This window comes from Biomphalaria glabrata, chromosome 18, assembly GCF_947242115.1.
Source record: "Biomphalaria glabrata chromosome 18, xgBioGlab47.1, whole genome shotgun sequence".
Lineage (NCBI taxonomy): Eukaryota > Metazoa > Mollusca > Gastropoda > Planorbidae > Biomphalaria > Biomphalaria glabrata.
The window spans coordinates 22,440,262-22,463,210 of record NC_074728.1 but is presented as its reverse complement, the minus strand read 5'-3'; the positions used below and the strand labels follow the sequence as shown (position 1 = coordinate 22,463,210).

The following is a 22,949-nucleotide window of genomic DNA, read 5'->3' as shown; positions in this document are numbered from 1 at the left end:
AGCGCCACCCAAGACAAGTAGTAGAGGGCATGTGGATACTAGAAAGAAGGACTTTTGTAGATCCGGCTGAAGTTATGGGAGTCTGAACTGTCTGGGGGCTAAGTGCTGTCCTGCGTGATACCAGGAGCGACACTGGGTAGTGTGTCGGTGGTCTGTTCCAGTGTTAAGTAGGACTTGTAGAAATTAACTCTTTCTCTCCGTAATTATTCTCCTCGTTCTGATAGAATTATTAATTTTGCTCTTTTGTATTTCACTATCCTGATATGATTAAGCTTCAATTAATTTGTTATTTGTGATTAGAAAATGTCGTATTTAGTATCAAATTATAGGGGAAAGCATTTTTGTTTTAATCAATACAAATTAAAGTTTATAAATAAAATAAATCAATTTAGTTTAATGGGGTCAAATCAACGTTGGCATCGTCAATTAGGAGAGAAAGAGTTAAGACATTACTGCCTGTGGCTTGATAGCGGAAGTCCAAGTCTAACGTTTTGTTGATAGCTGTAACAAGTTAAGTCCCCCCCCCCTTTTTCAGACCTTGTGGCCTATAGGGCAGATAACGTCATCTGATTCTGTGGCCTATTGTTAACGAGGGTGTCATGTGGCCAGCACAACGACCAACCGCCTTTACTTTTCCCCAAGTAATGTCAGGTACTCTTTAGAGCTGGGTGGACTCAGAGGCGCCCGGAGATTCCGAAATTGAAAGTCCCAGTCTTCACGGGATTCGAACCCCGGACCTCGGTTCGGAAGTCATGCGCTTTACCGCTCAGCCACCGCGCATACATCGTTTATTATTACCTCCTCCCTTTGGTGGAGTGCTTGCCTTAGAGTTACAACAGTATGAAGGGCCGATCCATAAGTGCTTAGCTTTTTGGCCTATCTGGTGCACTGCAAAGTACTCATAAGCTGTTTCTTTCCCTACCGCAGAATCAAATTTACAATCAAAATGTGAGCAATGAGCAGGATATGAGGGTGTCATGTGGCCAGCACAACGACCATCCGCCATTACTTTTCCCTAACTAATGTCAGGTACCCATTAGAGCTGGGTGGGTTCAGAGGCGCCCAAAGATCCCGGTCTTCACCAGGATTCGAACCCAGGACCCACGGTTCAGAAGCTAAAGCGCTTTACTGCTCGGCCGCCGCGCCTCCCACATTTAATAAATAACCATCATAAATAAGTACCCCTTTGAGACCTTGGGATCTATAAGGCAGATGATGTAAAGTTTATCTGTATATGATGCCCAGGGTTAATGAGGAAGACATGTGGCCAGCACAACGACCAACCGCCTTTACTTTTCCCTAACTAATGTCAGGTACCCATTAGAGCTGGGTGGGTTCAGAGGCGCCCAAAGATCCCTGTCTTCACCAGGATTTGAACCTAGGACCCCCGGTTCAGAAGCTAAAGCGCTTTACTGCTCGGCCAAGGTTAATGAGGAAGACATGTGGCTAGCACAACGACCAACCACCTTTACTTTTCAACAAATAATGTCAGGTACTCAGAGGCGCACTAAAGATTTTAAAATTTCAGTCTTAACCAGGATTTGAACCCGTGACCCTTCGTTTCGGATGCCAAGCGCTTTACCACTCAGTCACGGCTGCTTCCATTATAAATAAAGCGTACACTAATAAACACTTTTATCATATTCTATATAAATGCAGGATATATTCATCAAATAGTAAATGATTATGCCCAATTTTGCTGTCATCTCTATGGGCAGGGTGTCAAACAGTTCTGTCAGAGACGCAGACAAATGGCTGGTCCTCATTCTCCAGCTTCATGCAGAAGACTACAGTGTGTACGATGTTGGGGTGGTCAGATTCGGGTGCTATCTCTACGGCCGAGGTCATCGCTCAGCCTTCAACATACCGGCAGGATACATCTCGTCAAACATACAGGAGGTGATCTTTAGTTTCCTCTAAATCAGCGTTTCTCAAACTGTTGCCGTAACGGTACATTTGTCACATTCTGGGTATTTAGCGGAACATGTTTTTTTTTTTTTTCAAAGAGATTAATTAATTCACGTGGTGGCCTACTAGTTAATTATTCCAATAGTTCCTGCATGGCCGGCCCTAACAATTGCAGGCCCCAATGCGAAACGGATTGCGCGGGGCCCAGTCTGGGTAAGGATAAGCATAATGTCAAAATAAAGATTTTGTATTAAAAAAAGACATTCATCTTTACAATAATTTTTTTATTAACATGAACGCTGACAATGGCACTTCAAAATGATAACTTTGTCTATTATTCTGGAAATGTTTAATTTCAGGAGATTTTCAGGAGTGTCTGGAAAATCAGGAAGCCGAAGAAACCCTGTTATTATATATAAATTATAATGTTTTAATTTAATAATTTACACTTATTAATTAGCGCGGGGACAATGAAAGTGCGGGCCCAGTGCGACCTCATAGGTTGAAGTGGCCTAAGTGCGGCCCTAAGTTCATGGGACACCTATTCAGACCTTGCGGAACATTAGGGTTCCGCGGAACACAGTTTGGGAAGCACTGCTCTAAATGTAAATAAGTACAGTGTTATTCTGATAGTTTGAGGACACTTCTTAGTCCCTATCGCTTGGAGTGAATCGGTTCTACTGTATAACGTAAATAACATTTACCCGCATATTTTTATTTCGTCTGAAACTACCACAGTCTACTTTGGTTGACATTTGATCATTAAAGTGAATATACCGAAAGGCACGAGAAAAACCTCTGGGGTCCTAGAGACCTGGGCTCGCTTCCCTGCCTCAACTTGGCGCCTGGTTGGGAACGGTCGTGGGAGGGGACGACTAGGGTAGCAACAACCTCATTGCACTGTGCGGGGAGGTAAAGGAATCCCCACAGCGATCTGTCAACATCAAGCGTGACCTCCGTGTCGAAGGCGCCGCATCAAGGCGCCGTCCCTCAAGGGGCCGTTACATAAATGTAAATGTCCCGCACGGTTAGCCTGGTAGATTAAAGGAAAATGACGGAGGCACCGGTTTTGCAGCCTTCGGTCACGTCTCTGGTCCGCGAGTCCGGAATGTCCGCGTCCACCGGAAGTGAACGCAAACCTAAACATCGAGTTTAACCCCGAGTCTCACCCCCCACCCCCATCAGACAGAACGGTGTCTGTGAGGTGTGCGCTGTTCATCCAGGCCGGTGGTAGGGAGCCTTTCTTTACTTTTGCTGGCCTTAGGGTTTCCAAGTGCATTTGCACAACTCTATATGACAAAATTTCTAATGGGTCCTAGAGAGAGTATGTGGATTATGTATGTGCCTACTGGAGCTCATTAGAGAGCGGACGTATGTAGGAAACAATTTTCAGTTGTTAACTTGGTTGTCGATATATTTGTTAGACATTTCTGGCTAGAAGAAGGGGAACAATTCGGGATAAAAGAAAACTAAAAAAAAAATTGTGTCTTTTCTCTTGAACTCAGTGTCTCAGAAGTGCACCCAAGCACGGGGATCTATACGACAACGATTGTGATGGCATCATTGATGAGGAGGTGAAAGATGGTCGAGGTGGGTGAGTCAGTCAATCAGTGAGTCAGTTATTCAGTGAGACAGTAAGTCAGTGAGACTGTGGGTCTGTGAATCAGTAAATCAGTTAGTCAGTAGTGAGTCAGAAAGTAATTGAATCAGTTAATTAAGTGAGTCAGTTTGTCAGTGAATCAGTTGGCATTATTAAGTTAGTGTGTCTGTGTCAGGGAGTCAGTAAGTCAGTGAGTCATTATGTAAGTACATCAGTGAGACAGTAAGTCAGCAAGTCAGTAACTCATTGAGTCAGTAAGTCAATAAGTCAGTGATTCAGTAGTGAGTCAGAGAGTCAGTAAGACAGTTAGTCATTGAGTCAGTAATTCACTGAGTTAGTGAGTCTGCTTGTTTTTTAAACTACTCTCAGTTTTATAACAATATGAGCAATGTCAGTCATGCATGGTCTAATTCATACTTTGATTCATGATTTGATTCTTTTTGTGCATGGTTTTATTAAAAAATTGTTTAATAATTTAATTTTTAATTTAAATAATTATTTGACTTGGATTTCTATCTGGATTAGCCAATGATTAGAACACGATATGAATCATAAACTGGCTCATGATAAGATAATGAAATGAATCATAAACTGAGCTTGATAAGATTACGATATGAATCATGAACTGGCCCATGATAAGATAATGAAATGAATCATAAACTGAGCTTGATAAGATTACGATATGAATCATGAACTGGCCCATGATAAGATAATGAAATGAATCATAAACTGAGCTTGATAAGATTACGATATGAATCATGAACTGGCCCATGATAAGATAATGAAATGAATCATAAACTGAGCTTGATAAGATTACAATATGAATCATGAACTGGCCCATGAAAAGATAATGAAATGAATCATAAACTGAGCTTGATAAGATTACGATATGAATCATGAACTTAAGTTTACAACATGAATTATGAATTGGCTCATGATATGATTACAATAGAATTCAAAAACTAACTCCATATGAGATTACAATATGAATCATGAACTGACTGTTATAAAAAGATTTATTATTAAATTCATGATAATATTCTTGATTTTCTTTTATAATCTGTTGCAGCTAAATCAGATACATCTACATTTTATTAATACATTCTTTAAAATTTTACAATTGGTGTATTAAAAATGTATGTATATATTACTTGAATTAAAATTCTGGTATTTACAGATAATGACATAGACGGTTTCGTAGACGAGGATTTAATTAAATTAGAAAGAGGTAAGGTAAGATATTCTTGAATGTCATGTACAGTAATCATAATTGTTCCAGGAACTCGGAGTACTCGATTGGTTATTGTCTCCTGATCTATACCATCACAGGCCGTCTTTATTTTTCAGTGCAGGCTACAAAGTTGTGAAAATGCGGGGGGAGGGGAGGGGGACGAGGTAACAGGGAATGGTGTGGAAGTATACAGCTAGGAAGCAATTATTTTTTACGAAATCTTATTTTAACGCATTCCGTCTGTCTGTTGGTCTGTCTGGGTGGTAACAGGGAATGGTGTGGAAGTATACAGCTAGGAAGCAATTATTTTTTACGAAATCTTATTTTAACGCATTCCGTCTGTCTGTTGGTCTGTCTGGGTGATAACAGGGAATGGTGCGGAAGTATACAGCTAGGAAGCAATTATTTTTTTACGAAATCTTATTTTAACGCATTCCGTCTGTCTGTTGGTCTGTCTGGGTGATAACAGGGAATGGTGCGGAAGTATACAACTAGGAAGCAATTATTTTTTTACGAAATCTTATTTTAACGCATTCCGTCTTTCTGTTGGTCTGTCTGGGTGATAACAGGGAATGGTGCGGAAGTATACAGCTAGGAAGCAATTATTTTTTTACGAAATCTTATTTTAACGCATTCCGTCTGTCTGTTGGTCTGTCTGGGTGATAACAGGGAATGGTGCGGAAGTATACAGCTAGGAAGCAATTATTTTTTTACGAAATCTTATTTTAACGTATTCCGTCTGTCTGTTGGTCTGTCTGGGTGATAACAGGGAATGGTGCGGAAGTATACAGCTAGGAAGCAATTATTTTTTTACGAAATCTTATTTTAACGCATTCCGTCTGTCTGTTGGTCTGTCTGGGTGATAACAGGGAATGGTGCGGAAGTATACAGCTAGGAAGCAATTATTTCTTTACGAAATCTTATTTTAACGCATTCCGTCTGTCTGTTGGTCTGTCTGGGTGATAACAGGGAATGGTGCGGAAGTATACAGCTAGGAAGCAATTATTTTTTTACGAAATCTTATTTTAACGTATTCCGTCTGTCTGTTGGTCTGTCTGGGTGATAACAGGGAATGGTGCGGAAGTATACAGCTAGGAAGCAATTATTTTTTTACGAAATCTTATTTTAACGCATTCCGTCTGTCTGTTGGTCTGTCTGGGTGATAACAGGGAATGGTGCGGAAGTATACAGCTAGGAAGCAATTATTTCTTTACGAAATCTTATTTTAACGCATTCCGTCTGTCTGTTGGTCTGTCTGGGTGATAACAGGGAATGGTGCGGAAGTATACAGCTAGGAAGCAATTATTTTTTTACGAAATCTTATTTTAACGCATTCCGTCTGTCTGTTGGTCTGTCTGGGTGATAACAGGGAATGGTGCGGAAGTATACAGCTAGGAAGCAATTATTTTTTTACGAAATCTTATTTTAACGTATTCCGTCTGTCTGTTGGTCTGTCTGGGTGATAACAGGGAATGGTGCGGAAGTATACAGCTAGGAAGCAATTATTTTTTTACGAAATCTTATTTTAACGCATTCCGTCTGTCTGTTGGTCTGTCTGGGTGATAACAGGGAATGGTGCGGAAGTATACAGCTAGGAAGCAATTATTTTTTTACGAAATCTTATTTTAACGCATTCCGTCTGTCTGTTGGTCTGTCTTGGTGATAACAGGGAATGGTGCGGAAGTATACAGCTAGGAAGCAATTATTTTTTTACGAAATCTTATTTTAACGCATTCCGTCTTTCTGTTGGTCTGTCTGGGTGATAACAGGGAATGGTGCGGAAGTATACAGCTAGGAAGCAATTATTTCTTTACGAAATCTTATTTTAACGCATTCCGTCTGTCTGTTGGTCTGTCTGGGTGATAACAGGGAATGGTGCGGAAGTATACAGCTAGGAAGCAATTATTTTTTTACGAAATCTTATTTTAACGTATTCCGTCTGTCTGTTGGTCTGTCTGGGTGATAACAGGGAATGGTGCGGAAGTATACAGCTAGGAAGCAATTATTTTTTTGCGAAATCTTATTTTAACGCATTCCGTCTGTCTGTTGGTCTGTCTGGGTGATAACAGGGAATGGTGCGGAAGTATACAGCTAGGAAGCAATTATTTCTTTACGAAATCTTATTTTAACGCATTCCGTCTGTCTGTTGGTCTGTCTGGGTGATAACAGGGAATGGTGCGGAAGTATACAGCTAGGAAGCAATTATTTTTTTACGAAATCTTATTTTAACGCATTCCGTCTGTCTGTTGGTCTGTCTGGGTGATAACAGGGAATGGTGCGGAAGTATACAGCTAGGAAGCAATTATTTTTTTACGAAATCTTATTTTAACGTATTCCGTCTGTCTGTTGGTCTGTCTGGGTGATAACAGGGAATGGTGCGGAAGTATACAGCTAGGAAGCAATTATTTTTTTACGAAATCTTATTTTAACGCATTCCGTCTGTCTGTTGGTCTGTCTGGGTGATAACAGGGAATGGTGCGGAAGTATACAGCTAGGAAGCAATTATTTTTTTACGAAATCTTATTTTAACGCATTCCGTCTGTCTGTTGGTCTGTCTTGGTGATAACAGGGAATGGTGCGGAAGTATACAGCTAGGAAGCAATTATTTTTTTACGAAATCTTATTTTAACGCATTCCGTCTTTCTGTTGGTCTGTCTGGGTGATAACAGGGAATGGTGCGGAAGTATACAGCTAGGAAGCAATTATTTTTTTACGAAATCTTATTTTAACGCATTCCGTCTGTCTGTTGGTCTGTCTTGGTGATAACAGGGAATGGTGCGGAAGTATACAGCTAGGAAGCAATTATTTTTTTACGAAATCTTATTTTAACGCATTCCGTCTGTCTGTTGGTCTGTCTGGGTGGTAACAGGGAATGGTGCGGAAGTATACAGCTAGGAAGCAATTATTTTTTTACGAAATCTTATTTTAACGCATTCCGTCTGTCTGTTGGTCTGTCTGGGTGGTAACAGGGAATGGTGCGGAAGTATACAGCTAGGAAGCAATTATTTTTTTACGAAATCTTATTTTAACGCATTCCGTCTGTCTGTTGGTCTGTCTGGGTGATAACAGGGAATGGTGCGGAAGTATACAGCTAGGAAGCAATTATTTTTTTACGAAATCTTATTTTAACGCATTCCGTCTGTCTGTTGGTCTGTCTGGGTGGTAACAGGGAATGGTGCGGAAGTATACAGCTAGGAAGCAATTATTTTTTTAAGAAATCTTATTTTAACGCATTCCGTCTGTCTGTTGGTCTGTCTGGGTGATAACAGGGAATGGTGCGGAAGTATACAGCTAGGAAGCAATTATTTTTTTACGAAATCTTATTTTAACGCATTCCGTCTGTCTGTTGGTCTGTCTGGGTGATAACAGGGAATTGTGCGGAAGTATAGATCTACAGCTAGGAAGCAATTATTTTTTTACGAAATCTTATTTTAACGCATTCCGTCTGTCTGTTGGTCTGTCTGGGTGGATTCTATTACAGTTTGTTTTCTTCCTATTCCCCTTCTTGGAGCAAGTTGAAAATGTTCAGAACTATTCATCTTCGATGACAACACAAGAATCAATTTTTTTAAAATTCAACAATTAGTTAATCACTATATTGTACGTAAATAATCTGATTTACTTAGAAAAAAGGAGAGATAAAACTTGTGATATATGGCAGCGATTGAACTATGCTTTCGCTTTACGCAAGCTTTTTTTTTAATGTATTTTTTATATTTTCCTTTTTTTTTTGTTTTTTTTATATATATAATCACTTGTGCAAGTCATCCTACAATAGACCCAACCTAGCGTTACCTAGAGTCAGTGTAGTATGATCTAGATATCTAGTGATTCTGATGGGAGAGTTAATTGGAAATAAGATAGTTATTTTGAGATCACGATGGAGGCGTTTGATAATAGTTTACTTAATTTAAATTAAATTCATCAAAAAAAAAAAGAAAAATGACTTATAAACTCGATTTGCTATATAAAGAAAGTAAATCTATGAAATACTGATATATGTATATATATATATATAGCCTATTTCAATATGAGTTTTTAATTTAGTATATAATGATAATATATTTCAATGTATAAAATTAACAAACTGTCTCTCTTACTCTTCCCTTCTCTACCCATTTAAAAAAAAAAAAAGAAAAATGATTTAAAACACAAATCCCGAAGATAAAACACCAGTGACCATACACACATGACTACGCAAACCCAGTCGCGACCTGCATTTTTTCCCGCGATCTCGAGCAGACAAAGTCGTTGTCCGTCGGTGACCGATTATGTTTTCTTTCCGTCCTCTGCGCCTGTCGTCAATACGGGATTTTCTTTGACTTTCATATATATGTCCCGCAGCCTATGCGAGAGCTCTGCAACTGTCTCTTTCAGAGACACCTGCTGCAAGCTTCGTTCCTTTACGCAAGTGAGGGCGAAATTGCGCTTGAGTTGATCCTTAAAACCCTTAGGCCTACATGGGGCACCTCTTTTACGCCGTCCTCCCTTATTAAGCTCGACAAAGTTCGCCTTTAGCATGAGGTCGTCCCCCATGCAAGATCATTGTTCGACCCAGCGCAGCTAACAAATGATTAGTACCTCCCTATTGTCTTCACCAGTCCGATAATGGCATTTAAAACATTACAGACATGCTAAATAATACAAATATAAAACTGTAGGAATATGTCTTATGCACAATTTCAAATTTCATATTTCAGTGAATGGCGGATGGGGTTCCTGGTCAGAATGGACATGTTCTAGAAATTGCTACGATTTTAGAAAGTTTCGCACAAGGTAACTTACTAAAATACTTCAGAAATTTGTTTTTAAATATAAAAGTACTTTAAAATGCCCACAAAGCTTATCTCAATGCTACAAGATGTGTTTCCCTTTTTTCTTTATAAACATGAATAATTAGCTAATTGGTTAATTTTTTAGATTGATTCATGTGTTGTCAACGACAATGAATAATTGTGCACATTTTCAATTTGATAAGAATGAGAAGTAGCAGTAAAAACAAAGAATCCACTCAGACAGACAGTTTATATAAACTTTGTAAAACAATAAATACATAAAGATTTAAAAAAAAAAGACTACTTTATTTTGAGAACTTTTTCTTCATTATCCATTGAGCTGAAATTTCACACACAGACTCGTGCTGCGTGAAAGCACATTTGATTCAAAGTTTCAAAAAGATCGATTGATAAATTATTGAATTATTGAACGGTTCATTAACGGTTAAAGCGTAACGTTACATCTATTGCATTTTTCTCATTAGTAAGGTAAAGTAAAGTAAAGTTCCCCTTCTTAAACCTTGCGATCTATAGGGCAGACGATGTTAAGGCAATCTGCTTCTTTCGGTTAACGAGCAGGGTGTCATGTGGCCAGCACAACGACCAACCACCTTTACTTTCCCCGACTAAAGTCAGGCACCCATTAGAGTTGTGTGGATTCAAGGCGCCATAAAAATCTCAAAGTTCAAAATCCCAGTTTTCACAGAGATTGGAACCCAAGACCCCAGGTTCGGAAGCCAAGCGCTTAACCACTCAGCCACCTCGCCTGTCTCATTACTGAGTATTATTAATATCCTTGTTGCATATGGCCATATACGTTCCCATATTTTCGTTGCATTTCCATTTCCGTTTTTCTTAATTAAGTTATGAGACAGTGATACGTCGATGTCAATAATGGTAGCGCTTTTTTTTTAAATCATTGAACAGCAGATCAAGTTGGGTTAAAATCTACTGTCTTGTCGTTCAAAACACCTATCCCAGCACAGTACAGCAGAATGATCAGAAAACTCAAGAGCCTATTATTATTATTAATTGTATTATTTTTTATTATTATTCACTAACAGCATTTCTCGATTCCTCAGAGAGTGTGACAATCCATCTCCAAACTATGATGGCTTAGACTGCGGGAATGCGAGTATTGAAAGCAAGGACAGTAACTGCTACACAACTACTACATGTCCTTCACGTAAGTTAAATGTTTGTTTGTTGACCGAGTAATGGTGTACTATGCTGTTCGTATCCGAATTATTTCTTCATGTGATACTATTGTTTACATAATAAATAAATCTGCACCCCTAAGTTGTCAGAAGATAAGTTAGCGCCTTAATAATTAAAATTATCAATATATTTATAATATATATATATTATAAATATATCTAGATCTGGGCTCTATTTAGTGTCATTTAGACTGTCAAGTGCTCCTATAATGTACATATATTCGCAGTAATTATACTCGATATCAAAATGTCGGCTAAACTATATTCACACTTTTCTTTCATTTTGTGGCAAAAAATGTGAAAGGAACATTCTCTGTGTATATTCTGATAATACATGTGATGCACTTACACAATACATATGTTACTAAGTAAACCTTCTTCTCTAGGTTTAGAACAAAGTCATGCCTTCCCTAGTAATAATTCACAGCACCTCTTTGAAAGCATATGTTTAATTCTATGTTCTTCTATGAACCATATACTCCCAACCAACCACGCCCCCCCCCCCAACCAGTGCAAAGATTTTTTACCTTTACCTATCCCTTAGTCTGTTAGACTGTTGGGGCACCACGCAAGATTTGTCGACCGTCTTCCTCCATTCCACTCTGTCTTTTGTCTTAGAACCTCTTTCAATGGCAGGCCCATTCTTTTATGTTGTCTTCCCATCGCTTTCACTGTCTGCCTCTTCTTATTTTTTCCTGGTACTGTTCCCTGAAGGAAGGTCTTTGCGAGCTCCGAAGACCTTGTAATATGGCCATTATTTTTAGCTGACATAGCTAAAAGAGAAATGCCTTTATTAATGAAAAATGTTTAGCTGACATAGCGATATTCATTGCACGAATTAACACACTGATGATTTTAATGATCAAACACCAGTTTGTCCACAGGGAGCCTGGGCCTATGATTGTGTCCGTTCCTGCGTGCACTGTCTGCCTGACTGCGACAAGTTTACCGGAATCTGCTCCCAGTGTCAGCCTGGCTATAAGGATCCTCATAATTCATGCCCTTACGGTAAGTGTCATGACACCAGTAAATAAACAGATCACCAGTAGTTGAAATGAGTGTAATATATAACCTGTAATTGACATGAAACCAGTTGTTGACGTGACAGCAGTTGTTGATGTGACACCAGTAATTGACATGACACCAGTAATTGATAGGACACCAGTAATTGACATGACACCAGTAATTGACATGCCACCAGTAATTGACATGACAACAGTAATTGACATGGCACAAGTAATTGACATGACACCAGTAATTGACATAACACCAGTAATTGACATGACAGCAGTTGTTGATGTAACACCAGTAATTAATATGCCATCAATAATTGACATTACACCAGTAATTGAAATCTTCCAATAATTGACATGATACCAGTAATTTAGAGGGAACAATACCAGTCACCAGTAATTGGTGTGACACCAGTTATTAAGAGGGCACCAGTAATTATTAACATGTCACCAACTGATAACGTGACACAAGTAGTTGATATGACTCCAGTAATTGACATGACACCAGTAATTGACATCTTCCAGTAATTGACATCTTCCAGTAATTTACATGATGCCAGTAATTGAGAAGGCACGATACCAGTAATTGACATGACACCAGTAATTGAAAAGGCACCAGTAATTATTAACATGACACCAGGTTCAAATGACACCAGTAGTTGATTTCACCAATAATATGCATGGAACCAGTAATTGACACGGCACTTACAAGTGATACCGGTAGCTTAACTTGCTACAAGTCACATGACATGAGGCAGTCATATGGCGTAACACCAGTGGCATTGAACGATACCACTATCATGACTTGATACTAGTGACATGTCAATATTTCGGCAGCATGCATGGTTGGATACCAGACCTTTGAATGGTGCGTTTTTTGTTTTGTCCGGAAAGAGGGCAGACAATTAGGGAAGAATAGCGAGATGGCGGGCAGAGGCGGGGCTTGATAGAGACGGGAGATGGGTAGGGGGAAGCAAGGGCGGTATTGAGGTGACGGCCTTTCAGGAAACTTGAGAAACAATGATTTTGCTTTAGTGTAACATTTCCTAGTCTTAAGTCAACTTATTTCATAACTTTAGACCTAGTCCTGAGTCAACTTATTTCACATCTTTAGATCTAGTCTAAAGTCAACTTATTTCATAACTTTAGACCTAGTCCTAAGTCAACTTATTTCACATCTTTAGATCTTGTCTTAAGTCAACTTATTTCATAACTTTACACCTAGCCCTAATTCAACTTATTTCGCAACTTAAGACCTAGTCATGTCAACTTATTTCACATCTCTAGATCTTATATTAAGTCAATATATTACACCACTTTTCCAGCCTGTGATGTCAATACGTATGGCTCCAATTGCTCTGGTAACTGTTTGCAGAAATGCGGAGCAGACTGTTTCGATCGAGTAACTGGTGCATGCAGAGATGACTCCTGGGGTTAGTAGCTTCCCTTTTTGTGTTGGTTAGCTATGTTGTTTTTTTTAAATAATTCATTCTAATAGCTTGCAATCTCATCATTGATTAAAGAATCAAAACATTATTACACCTATCACGTGTCTCCCTTTCGAGACGGAAATTCTGTCGTATTCCTGTCTTTGTCAGGTAACACGCTAAATGCTTTAATGGCATAGTGAAGAATGGGGCACTTGTGCGAATATGTCCTAGCATATATAAGATATGTGCCTTGTGTTGTAGAGGTGGTTTTGAGCTTCAACCCCGCTGAAGAATTTTTAAACTCGAAACCCTCTTTAGGAATTTTTAATTTTTTTTTTAAACTTTAACTCCGGAGGGGGGTTTACCCCCCCCCTCCCCCACTTGGCTACGCTCATAGTATCTGGTGACTGTTGTCTGCTTTAGTCTTATATTGAAGAGGGATTTTATCATAAAAACAATTTCGGAGGGGGGGTTTAAACTCAAAATTTTTCTTGGCTACGCTTATGGAATTAGGTGAACCCCCAACCCCCTTCCCCGGCTACGACCATGAAAGCTGCTGATTTAGTCCAGAAATTTAATAAGTTTGTTACCAGACTTAAAAATTCACAAATATTATGCTAATATATAGTTCTGTAGTATTGTACTAATATCTAGTTCTCCAGTATTTTGCTAACATTAAGTTCTCTAGTAGGCCTATTTTGCAAATATCAAGTTCTCTAGTATTGTGCTAATATCAAGTGTTCTAGTATTGTGCTAATATCTAGTTCTCTAGTATTGTGCTAATATCTAGTTCTCTAGTATTGTGCTAATATCCATTTCATTAGTATTGTGCTGATATCTAGTTCTCTAGTATTGTGCTAATATCTAGTTCTCTAGTATTGTGCTAATATCTAGTTCTCTAGTATTGTGCTAATATCTAGTTCTCTAGTATTGTGCTAATATCTAGTTCTCTAGTATTGTGCTAATATCTAGTTCTCTAGTATTGTGCTAATATCTAGTTCTCTAGTATTGTGCTAATATCTAGTTCTCTAGTATTGTGCTAATATCTAGTTCTCTAGTATTGTGCTAATATCTAGTTCTCTAGTATTGTGCTAATATCTAGTTGTCTAGTATTGTGCTTATATCTAGTTGTCTAGTATTGTGCTTATATCTAGTTTCTAGTATTTTGCTAATATCTAGTTCTCTAGTATTGTGCTAATATCTAGTTCTCTAGTATTGTGCTAATATCTAGTTCTCTAGTATTGTGCTAATATCTAGTTCTCTAGTATTGTGCTAATATCTAGTTCTCTAGTATTGTGCTAATATCTAGTTCTCTAGTATTGTGCTAATATCTAGTTGTCTAGTATTGTGCTAATATCTAGTTGTCTAGTATTGTGCTAATATCTAGTTCTCTAGTATTGTGCTAATATCTAGTTCTCTAGTATTGTGCTAATATCTAGTTCTCTAGTATTGTGCTAATATCCAGTTCTCTAGTATTGTGCTAATATCTAGTTCTCTAGTATTGTACGAATATCTAGTTGTCTAGTATTGTGCTAATATCTAGTTCTCTAGTATTGTGCTAATATCTAGTTCTCTAGTATTGTGCTAATATCTAGTTGTCTAGTATTGTGCTAATATCTAGTTCTCTAGTATTGTGCTAATATCTAGTTCCCTAGTATTGTGCTAATATCTAGTTCTCTAGTATTGTGCTAATATCTAGTTCTCTAGTATTGTGCTAATATCTAGTTGTCTAGTATTGTGCTAATATCTAGTTGTCTAGTATTGTGCTAATATCTAGTTCTCTAGTATTGTGCTGATATCTAGCTCTCTAGTATTGTGCTAATATCTAGTTGTCTAGTATTGTGCTAATATCTAGTTGTCTAGTATTGTGCTAATATCTAGTTCTCTAGTATTGTGCTGATATCTAGTTCTCTAGTATTGTGCTAATATCTAGTTCTCTAGTATTGTGCTAATATCTAGTTCTCTAGTATTGTGCTAATATCTAGTTCTCTAGTATTGTGCTAATATCTAGTTCTCTAGTATTGTGCTAATATCTAGTTCTCTAGTATTGTGCTAATATCTAGTTCTCTAGTATTGTGCTGATATCTAGTTCTCTAGTATTGTGCTAATATCTAGTTCTCTAGTATTGTGCTAATATCTAGTTGTCTAGTATTGTGCTGATATCTAGTTCTCTAGTATTGTGCTAATATCTAGTTCTCTAGTATTTTGCTGATATCTAGTTCTCTAGTATTGTGCTGATATCTAGTTCTCTAGTATTGTGCTAATATCTAGTTCTCTAGTATTGTGCTGATATCTAGTTCTCTAGTATTGTGCTAATATCTAGTTCTCTAGTATTGTGCTAATATCTAGTTCTCTAGTATTGTGCTGATATCTAGTTCTCTAGTATTGTGCTAATATCTAGTTGTCTAGTATTGTGCTAATATCTAGTTGTCTAGTATTGTGCTAATATCTAGTTGTCTAGTATTGTGCTAATATCTAGTTCTCTAGTATTGTGCTAATATCTAGTTCTCTAGTATTGTGCTAATATCTAGTTCTCTAGTATTGTGCTAATATCTAGTTGTCTAGTATTATGCTAATATCTAGTTCTCTAGTATTGTGCTAATATCTAGTTCTCTAGTATTGTGCTAATATCTAGTTGTCTAGTATTGTGCTAATATCTAGTTCTCTAGTATTGTGCTAATATCTAGTTGTCTAGTATTGTGCTAATATCTAGTTCTCTAGTATTGTGCTAATATCTAGTTCTCTAGTATTGTGCTAATATCTAGTTCTCTAGTATTGTGCTAATATCTAGTTGTCTAGTATTGTGCTAATATCTAGTTCTCTAGTATTGTGCTAATATCTAGTTGTCTAGTATTGTGCTAATATCTAGTTGTCTAGTATTGTGCTAATATCTAGTTCTCTAGTATTGTGCTAATATCTAGTTGTTTAGTATTGTGCTAATATCTAGTTCTCTAGTATTGTGCTAATATCTAGTTCTCTAGTATTGTGCTAATATCTAGTTCTCTAGTATTGTGCTAATATCTAGTTCTCTAGTATTGTGCTAATATCTAGTTCTCTAGTATTGTGCTAATATCTAGTTGTCTAGTATTGTGCTAATATCTAGTTCTCTAGTATTGTGCTAATATCTAGTTCTCTAGTATTGTGCTAATATCTAGTTCTCTAGTATTGTGCTAATATCTAGTTGTTTAGTATTGTGCTAATATCTAGTTCTCTAGTATTGTGCTAATATCTAGTTCTCTAGTATTGTGCTAATATCTAGTTCTCTAGTATTGTGCTAATATCTAGTTCTCTAGTATTGTGCTAATATCTAGTTCTCTAGTATTGTGCTAATATCTAGTTCTCTAGTATTGTGCTGATATCTAGTTCTCTCGCTAATCTTCGAACTCGCGAAGACAAGCCTTATTAGTACTGTGCTAATATCAAGTTCCCTTGTATTGTAAAAATTTCTAGTTCTGTAGTTCTGTAATACTGTGCTAATTTCTACTTCTTTAGTTCTGTAGTACTGTGCTAATTTCTAGTTCTGTAGTGCTGTAGTACTGTGCTAATTTCTAGTTCTGTAGTTCTGTAGTTCTGTTCTAATTTCTAGTTCTGTAGTTCTGTAGTACTGTGCTAATTTCTAGTTCTGTAGTTCTGTAGTACTGTGCTAATTTCTAGTTCTGTAGTTCTGTAGTACTGTGCTAATTTCTAGTTCTGTAGTTCTGTAATACTGTGCTAATTTCTACTTCTTTAGTTTTGTAGTACTGTGCTAATTTCTAGTTCTGTAGTCCTGTAGTACTGTGCTAATTTCTAGTTCTGTAGTTCTGTAGTACTGTGCTAATTTCTAGTTCTGTAGTTCTGTAGTACTGTGCTAATTTCTAGTTCTGTAGTTCTGTAGTTCTGTTCTATTTTCTAGTTCTGTAGTTCTGTAGTACTGTGCTAATTTCTAGTTCTGTAGTTCTGTAGTATGGGGTAATTTCTAGTTCTGTAGTTCTGCAGTACTGTGCTAATTTCTAGTTCTGTAGTTCTGTAGTACTGTGCTATTTTCTAGTTATGTAGTTCTGTAGTACTGTGCTAATTTCTAATTCTGTAGTTCTGTAGTACTGTGCTAATTTCTAGTTCTGTAGTTCTGTAGTACTGTGCTATTTTCTAGTTCTGTAGTTCTGTAGTACTGTGCTAATTTCTAGTTCTGTAGTTCTGTAGTACTGGGGTAATTTCTAGTTCTGTAGTTCTGTAGTTCTGTTCTATTTTCTAGTTCTGTAGTTCTGTAGTACTGTGCTAATTTCTAGTTCTGTAGTTCTGTAGTATGGGGTAATTTCTAGTTCTGTAGTTCTGCAGTACTGTGCTAATTTCTAGTTCTGTAGTTCTGCAGTACTGTGCTAATTTCTAGTTCTGTAGTTCTGTAGTACTGTGCTAATTTCTAGTTCTGTAGTTCTGTAGTACTGTGCTAATTTCTAGTTCTGTAGTTCTGCAGTACTGTGCTAATTTCTAGTTCTGTAGTTCTGTAGTACTGTGCTAATTTCTAGTTCTGTAGTTCTGTAGTACTGTGCTAATTTCTAGTTCTGTAGTTCTGTAGTTCTGTTCTATTTTCTAGTTCTGTAGTTCTGTAGTACTGTGCTAATTTCTAGTTCTGTAGTTCTGTAGTATGGGGTAATTTCTAGTTCTGTAGTTCTGCAGTACTGTGCTAATTTCTAGTTCTGTAGTTCTGCAGTACTGTGCTAATTTCTAGTTCTGTAGTTCTGTAGTACTGTGCTAATTTCTAGTTCTGTAGTTCTGTAGTACTGTGCTAATTTCTAGTTCTGTAGTTCTGCAGTACTGTGCTAATTTCTAGTTCTGTAGTTCTGTAGTACTGTGCTAATTTCTAGTTCTGTAGTTCTGTAGTACTGTGCTAATTTCTAGTTCTGTAGTTCTGTAGTTCTGTTCTATTTTCTAGTTCTGTAGTTCTGTAGTACTGTGCTAATTTCTAGTTCTGTAGTTCTGTAGTATGGGGTAATTTCTAGTTCTGTAGTTCTGCAGTACTGTGCTAATTTCTAGTTCTGTAGTTCTGCAGTACTGTGCTAATTTCTAGTTCTGTAGTTCTGTAGTACTGTGCTAATTTCTAGTTCTGTAGTTCTGCAGTACTGTGCTAATTTCTAGTTCTGTAGTTCTGTAGTACTGTGCTAATTTCTAGTTTTGTAGTTCTGCAGTACTGTGCTAATTTCTAGTTCTGTAGCATTGAGCTATTATCTTGTTCTATTCATATGTAATCATTTGCAGTTTAATAAAAATGTCGAATATATATATAATAGTCTAAAGATCACTTGTCCCCCCCCCCCCTTGTTTTTTCGGGGGTGACTATCCGCAGAAATAAGAGATTGATCTTTCCTTTACTTCTTCTCGTCCAAACTCTTGAGGGAAGAGGAGAATTATATATATATATATATATATATATATATATATATATATATATATATATATATATATATATATATAGAGAGAGAGAGAGAGAGAGAGAGAGAGAGAGAGATAGATAGATAGATAGATAGATAGATAGATAGATAGATTTCTACAGATAGATACATAGATATATTAATACCTTACTATTTCTTCCACAGATTGGATAAATTACTTACTAATAATTCCCTTCTTGGTAGTCCTTGTAATGGTCATCTGCACCTATCGTGCTTTTTGTGTGTAAGTCTAATCATTCGACTTTATAATTCATAGTTTGAAAAGTGAAAAGTCGAAATAAAAAAACAACCAGTAGGTTAAAAACCTGGTCACGTCCCCTTTTGTTTTTTTTTTTTTTTGCGAAACAGTAAAACATTACATTACTTTTATATTGGGTAAACGATTAACTTAACAATGTCAAGGATGCCAAAAGAGAACTTTATTTCCTATAACTAAACTATAAAATATAAACAATATTTAAAAAAAAAAAAACGTAAATTACGCTTAGTTATATCAATATCAATTCCGTTTGTAGTACAACTTGACCAACAACAATCAAACTGTAACATCCGTGCCATTGGAAATATTCTAAGAACTACTTTTGTTTAGCGCAATCAGAATCACCTAGCAATGCTCCTATGATCCTATCACTTGTCTGGACCTGCTTTGGAAGGAGTAGGAAAGAGAAAGAAAGAGGTATCCTGTAAATATTACCGTGATCCAGGGGCGGACTGAGTGTCAAAATCGGCCCGGGCCTTTCTATGCAATTCGGCACACAAATTCTATATCATATGAATGGGCCTCCAATTCTAGGTCTAGCTGTCCTCGAAATCATGCTGACAGTGACCTCTATATCTATATAAGAAATAAAAACCTATGTTACTTTTGAATCGCTTAGTATATTGGCCCTAGGTGTATATTATTAAATTAAACCATTATAATTTATATCACAATGTTCCCGCGACCTCCTGAGCTTCCACGGGCTCATAGGAATTTCATACAATTCATAAAAATCTCATTTTTAAAAAGTTGACAAAATTGTCATATTGGGGTGTCATTCAATTACTTGATGTCAGCAATTTACCAAGACAGATTGAATAATTCGACAATAATTGCTACTGCTTTTGAGCGTGATCTATGTAGGAAACATAATTTTAATGGTATACTGTATGACTTCGCCACAAGCAAGGCTCGTAAAGTTAATTTGATCGTGTTATTTTACTTAGTAAAGAATGAATAAAATGCAAAGACGAATTTATTTTCTAATAGAAAAAATTTAAATATTCAATTATTATCTTTATCCCTACCCAGACTGGGCCTCACGCAAGCCGTTTCGCACAGGGCCCCGCAATTGTTGGGCCAGCCCTGGGTGTCTAAGTAGTGCTTCTATTCTGTGTACACCAAACACCAGCAGAACATGATTTTAAAATTTTAATTTGTAGAGGCATGTCTGATATGACACAAATGGACCCTTGTTGTTAGCGTGTCAAAGTATTTAGCCATCGGATTCTGTTCTGGGCTATTTCTTTCAGTTGATCGATGTTCCTCTTTTAATCACTAGCTAATGTTGGCAACATATAATAGGTTCTGGATGGCCGAACCAAATATCTCTCGCTTGGCTTCCGAACCGTGGTTCCCGGGTTCAAATCCTGGTGAAGACTGGGATTTTTAATTTCGGGATCTTTAGGGCGCCTCTAAGTCCACCCAGCCCTAATGGGTACATTAGTTGGGGAAAATTAAAAGCGGTTTGTCGTTGTGCTGGCCACATGAAACCCTCGTTAAACGTAGGCACGGCCGGTCCAAACCATTGCGGGGCCCAATGCAAAATGGATTGAGTGGGGCCCATTTTGGGTAAGAATTAAGATTTCGTATTAGATAATAAATTCGTCTTTGCATTTTATTCATTCTTGACTAAGTACTAAATCACGATCAACTTAACTCTTTCTCTCCGTAATTATTTACCACATTCTGGTGGAATCAACGCTGGTATCGTCAGTTAGGAGAGAAAGAGTTAATCTTACATGACGAGCCTTGAATGTAGCGAAGTCATATCAACATATTAAATGACACACCAGAATGACAATTGTGTCTATATTTCATTCATGAGATTTTTATGAGATAATAATAATATCAGGAGATTTCCAGGATTCCCAGCTCCTGGTAAATCATGAGACCGCGGGAAATCTTTTATACGTTTTAAAATGGTTACATTTTATAATTTAAACATAGAATTAGTACGGGGCCTATGACAGTGCGGGGCCCAATGCGGTCGCATAGGTTGCAGTGACCCAAGGCCGGGCCTGACCGTAGGCCCCAGAAACCGATGATATTTACATCATCTGAACTATAGACCATAAGGTCTGAAAGGGGAACTTTACTTTTTATATTAAGGGCACACAAGAGCTTCTTTTAATGTTTGTCTTATTTATGCATTTACAGAAAAGCTCAAAAGAACACGAAATCACCGCCCAACGCGGCACGCATTGAGCTCACGTCTTCTTCTGAGCCCCCGACCGATGCAGGCTCTAGGTTCCAGTCGATGGCCAGCGTGTCGTCGTCTGCCAGTGCTTCCAGCAGGGGGAGCTCCTGCGCCGCTGCGTTGCTTCAGAAATCAACGTTCTCCTTCCGAGCTCGGATCAAGTCCTCCACCAGCATAGACACCGGGACACACCTGCATGGGGTTGTACATAACCGCGCCGCTCCGCCGGGGATCCTGGTCAAAAAGGTGTCGAGCGCAGACAGCGAATCCGAATTCCCACGGCTCAAGAAGACAGTTTCCTTCGCAGGCTATGAGTCAGGGCATAGACCTAATTTTCCGGAAGAGATTTTAACATAAGATTTGTTCATGCTACACTGAACTTCATGTCGCAAAGCATGTAGCATTTTTTTTCTTGATGTCGCAAAGCATGTAGCATTTATTTTTTTTTTACAATCACTGGCATATACGCTGTACTTGGAATATTAAGTCTGCAAAGTATATTAGTATTTTTCTACTGTCGCTTGTACTATCAACACATATTTCAAGTGAATGCCGGAAAGTACTTTGACTTTTTCAAGTGCCGCTGGTAATATCTGCGTTGTTACTGAATATAATGTCGCTAAGAAGTGGTACATTTTCAAATGTCGCTGGTACTATCTACGCTTTGCCTAAGTGTATGCCGCGAAGCATCTATTAGTTTTGTGTGGTCTGTCTGTCCGTCCGTCCGTCCCGTTAAAATCTCGTAGACTAGAAAGGATATTGACAATCTGGTATCATGATATTTTAGACCTTTCATAGTTTTGAAGCAACGGCTACTTTTTTTCTTTCCTGAAAACGAAAAATTTAATTTTTAAAATCAACTATTCAAGCAGTTTTTTTTCTAATAGTAAAAACATGGGAGACTATTTAGTAAGGATGGTGAAATTTAGGATTTAACTATATTTTCATACGCATCAGTTCATTGAACATATATGATTATTAACAAGGATATTATTATCCTGTGGTATCAGGTCGTTAGTCGAACTAACAACACAACAGTATCGGCAACACTTTCGACACGAGCTCGTCTCTTCTTTTTTGTATCGACGGAGATAGGGGTGTAACTTGTTGATAGTTTGTAGTTCATTGTTTCTGATATTCTTTCTGAAAATATTGAAGCCTGCCTTTTTACCAGCCTGAGCGGATCACATTCGGGGGCCGATTTTGAGTTTGCATATCCACACAAACTGTCTTTGTAACCTTGTTACTAAATCCTCATTATTGACTTTCAAGTCACGTCATCGGTAGTCATCTGACATCTACTGGTCACGCCATCTTTCTTAGTTACTTTCTGTTTTTAAATAACTATAGCCTGCAGGATAATCTATGTCGTTTACTGGACTATTATGCGCCATTTAAAGCCCATATTTAGTTTATTCACTTTGTATTTCAGGTCAAATGTATGAATATTGTATGATGAAAAGCGAATGATTTTTTTTAATAAATGTTAGGTTTTCATGTATTCACCAGTCATGGGCGTAGCCAGGGGGGGGGTTTGGGGTTCAAACCCCCCCCGAAATGAAATCCCCCCCCCCGAAGGGGGAGGAGTCGGAATTTAGTGACTGATTTTTTGCTTTGATTTTGTTTATTTAGGTGAGATTTTAATACTAAACCATCACTTGCCCCAGTACAACCAAAGGGTTTTGAGTTTAAAACCCCCTACCAGGGGGTTTTGAGTTTAAAACCCCCTACCAGGGGGGTTCGAGTTTAAAACCCCTACCAGAGGGGTTCGAGTTAAAAAAAAACCTACTAGGGGTTTTGAGTTTAAAACCCCCTACCAGGGGTTTTGAGTTTTAAACCCCCTACCTGGGGTTTTAGCAGTTAACCCCCCCCCCACTTCTATAAAACAAA

General features: G+C 37.7%; 1 protein-coding gene across 1 annotated transcript in view; it reads left to right on the top strand.

Moving 5' to 3' along the window:
* Positions 1-21,743, top strand: part of LOC106068325 (uncharacterized) — a 37,756-nt gene extending 16,013 nt beyond the window's left edge. Inside the window, exons 11-19 of the mRNA XM_056016718.1 lie at positions 1,719-1,899; positions 3,414-3,498; positions 4,686-4,736; positions 9,440-9,515; positions 10,597-10,700; positions 11,605-11,739; positions 13,070-13,177; positions 18,745-18,823; positions 21,020-21,743. Coding sequence (XP_055872693.1) covers positions 1,719-1,899; positions 3,414-3,498; positions 4,686-4,736; positions 9,440-9,515; positions 10,597-10,700; positions 11,605-11,739; positions 13,070-13,177; positions 18,745-18,823; positions 21,020-21,416 — 1,216 coding nt within the window. The 3' untranslated portion in view covers positions 21,417-21,743. The remainder of the gene's footprint in view (positions 1-1,718; positions 1,900-3,413; positions 3,499-4,685; positions 4,737-9,439; positions 9,516-10,596; positions 10,701-11,604; positions 11,740-13,069; positions 13,178-18,744; positions 18,824-21,019) is intronic.
* The last annotated feature ends 1,206 nt before the right edge of the window (positions 21,744-22,949 follow it).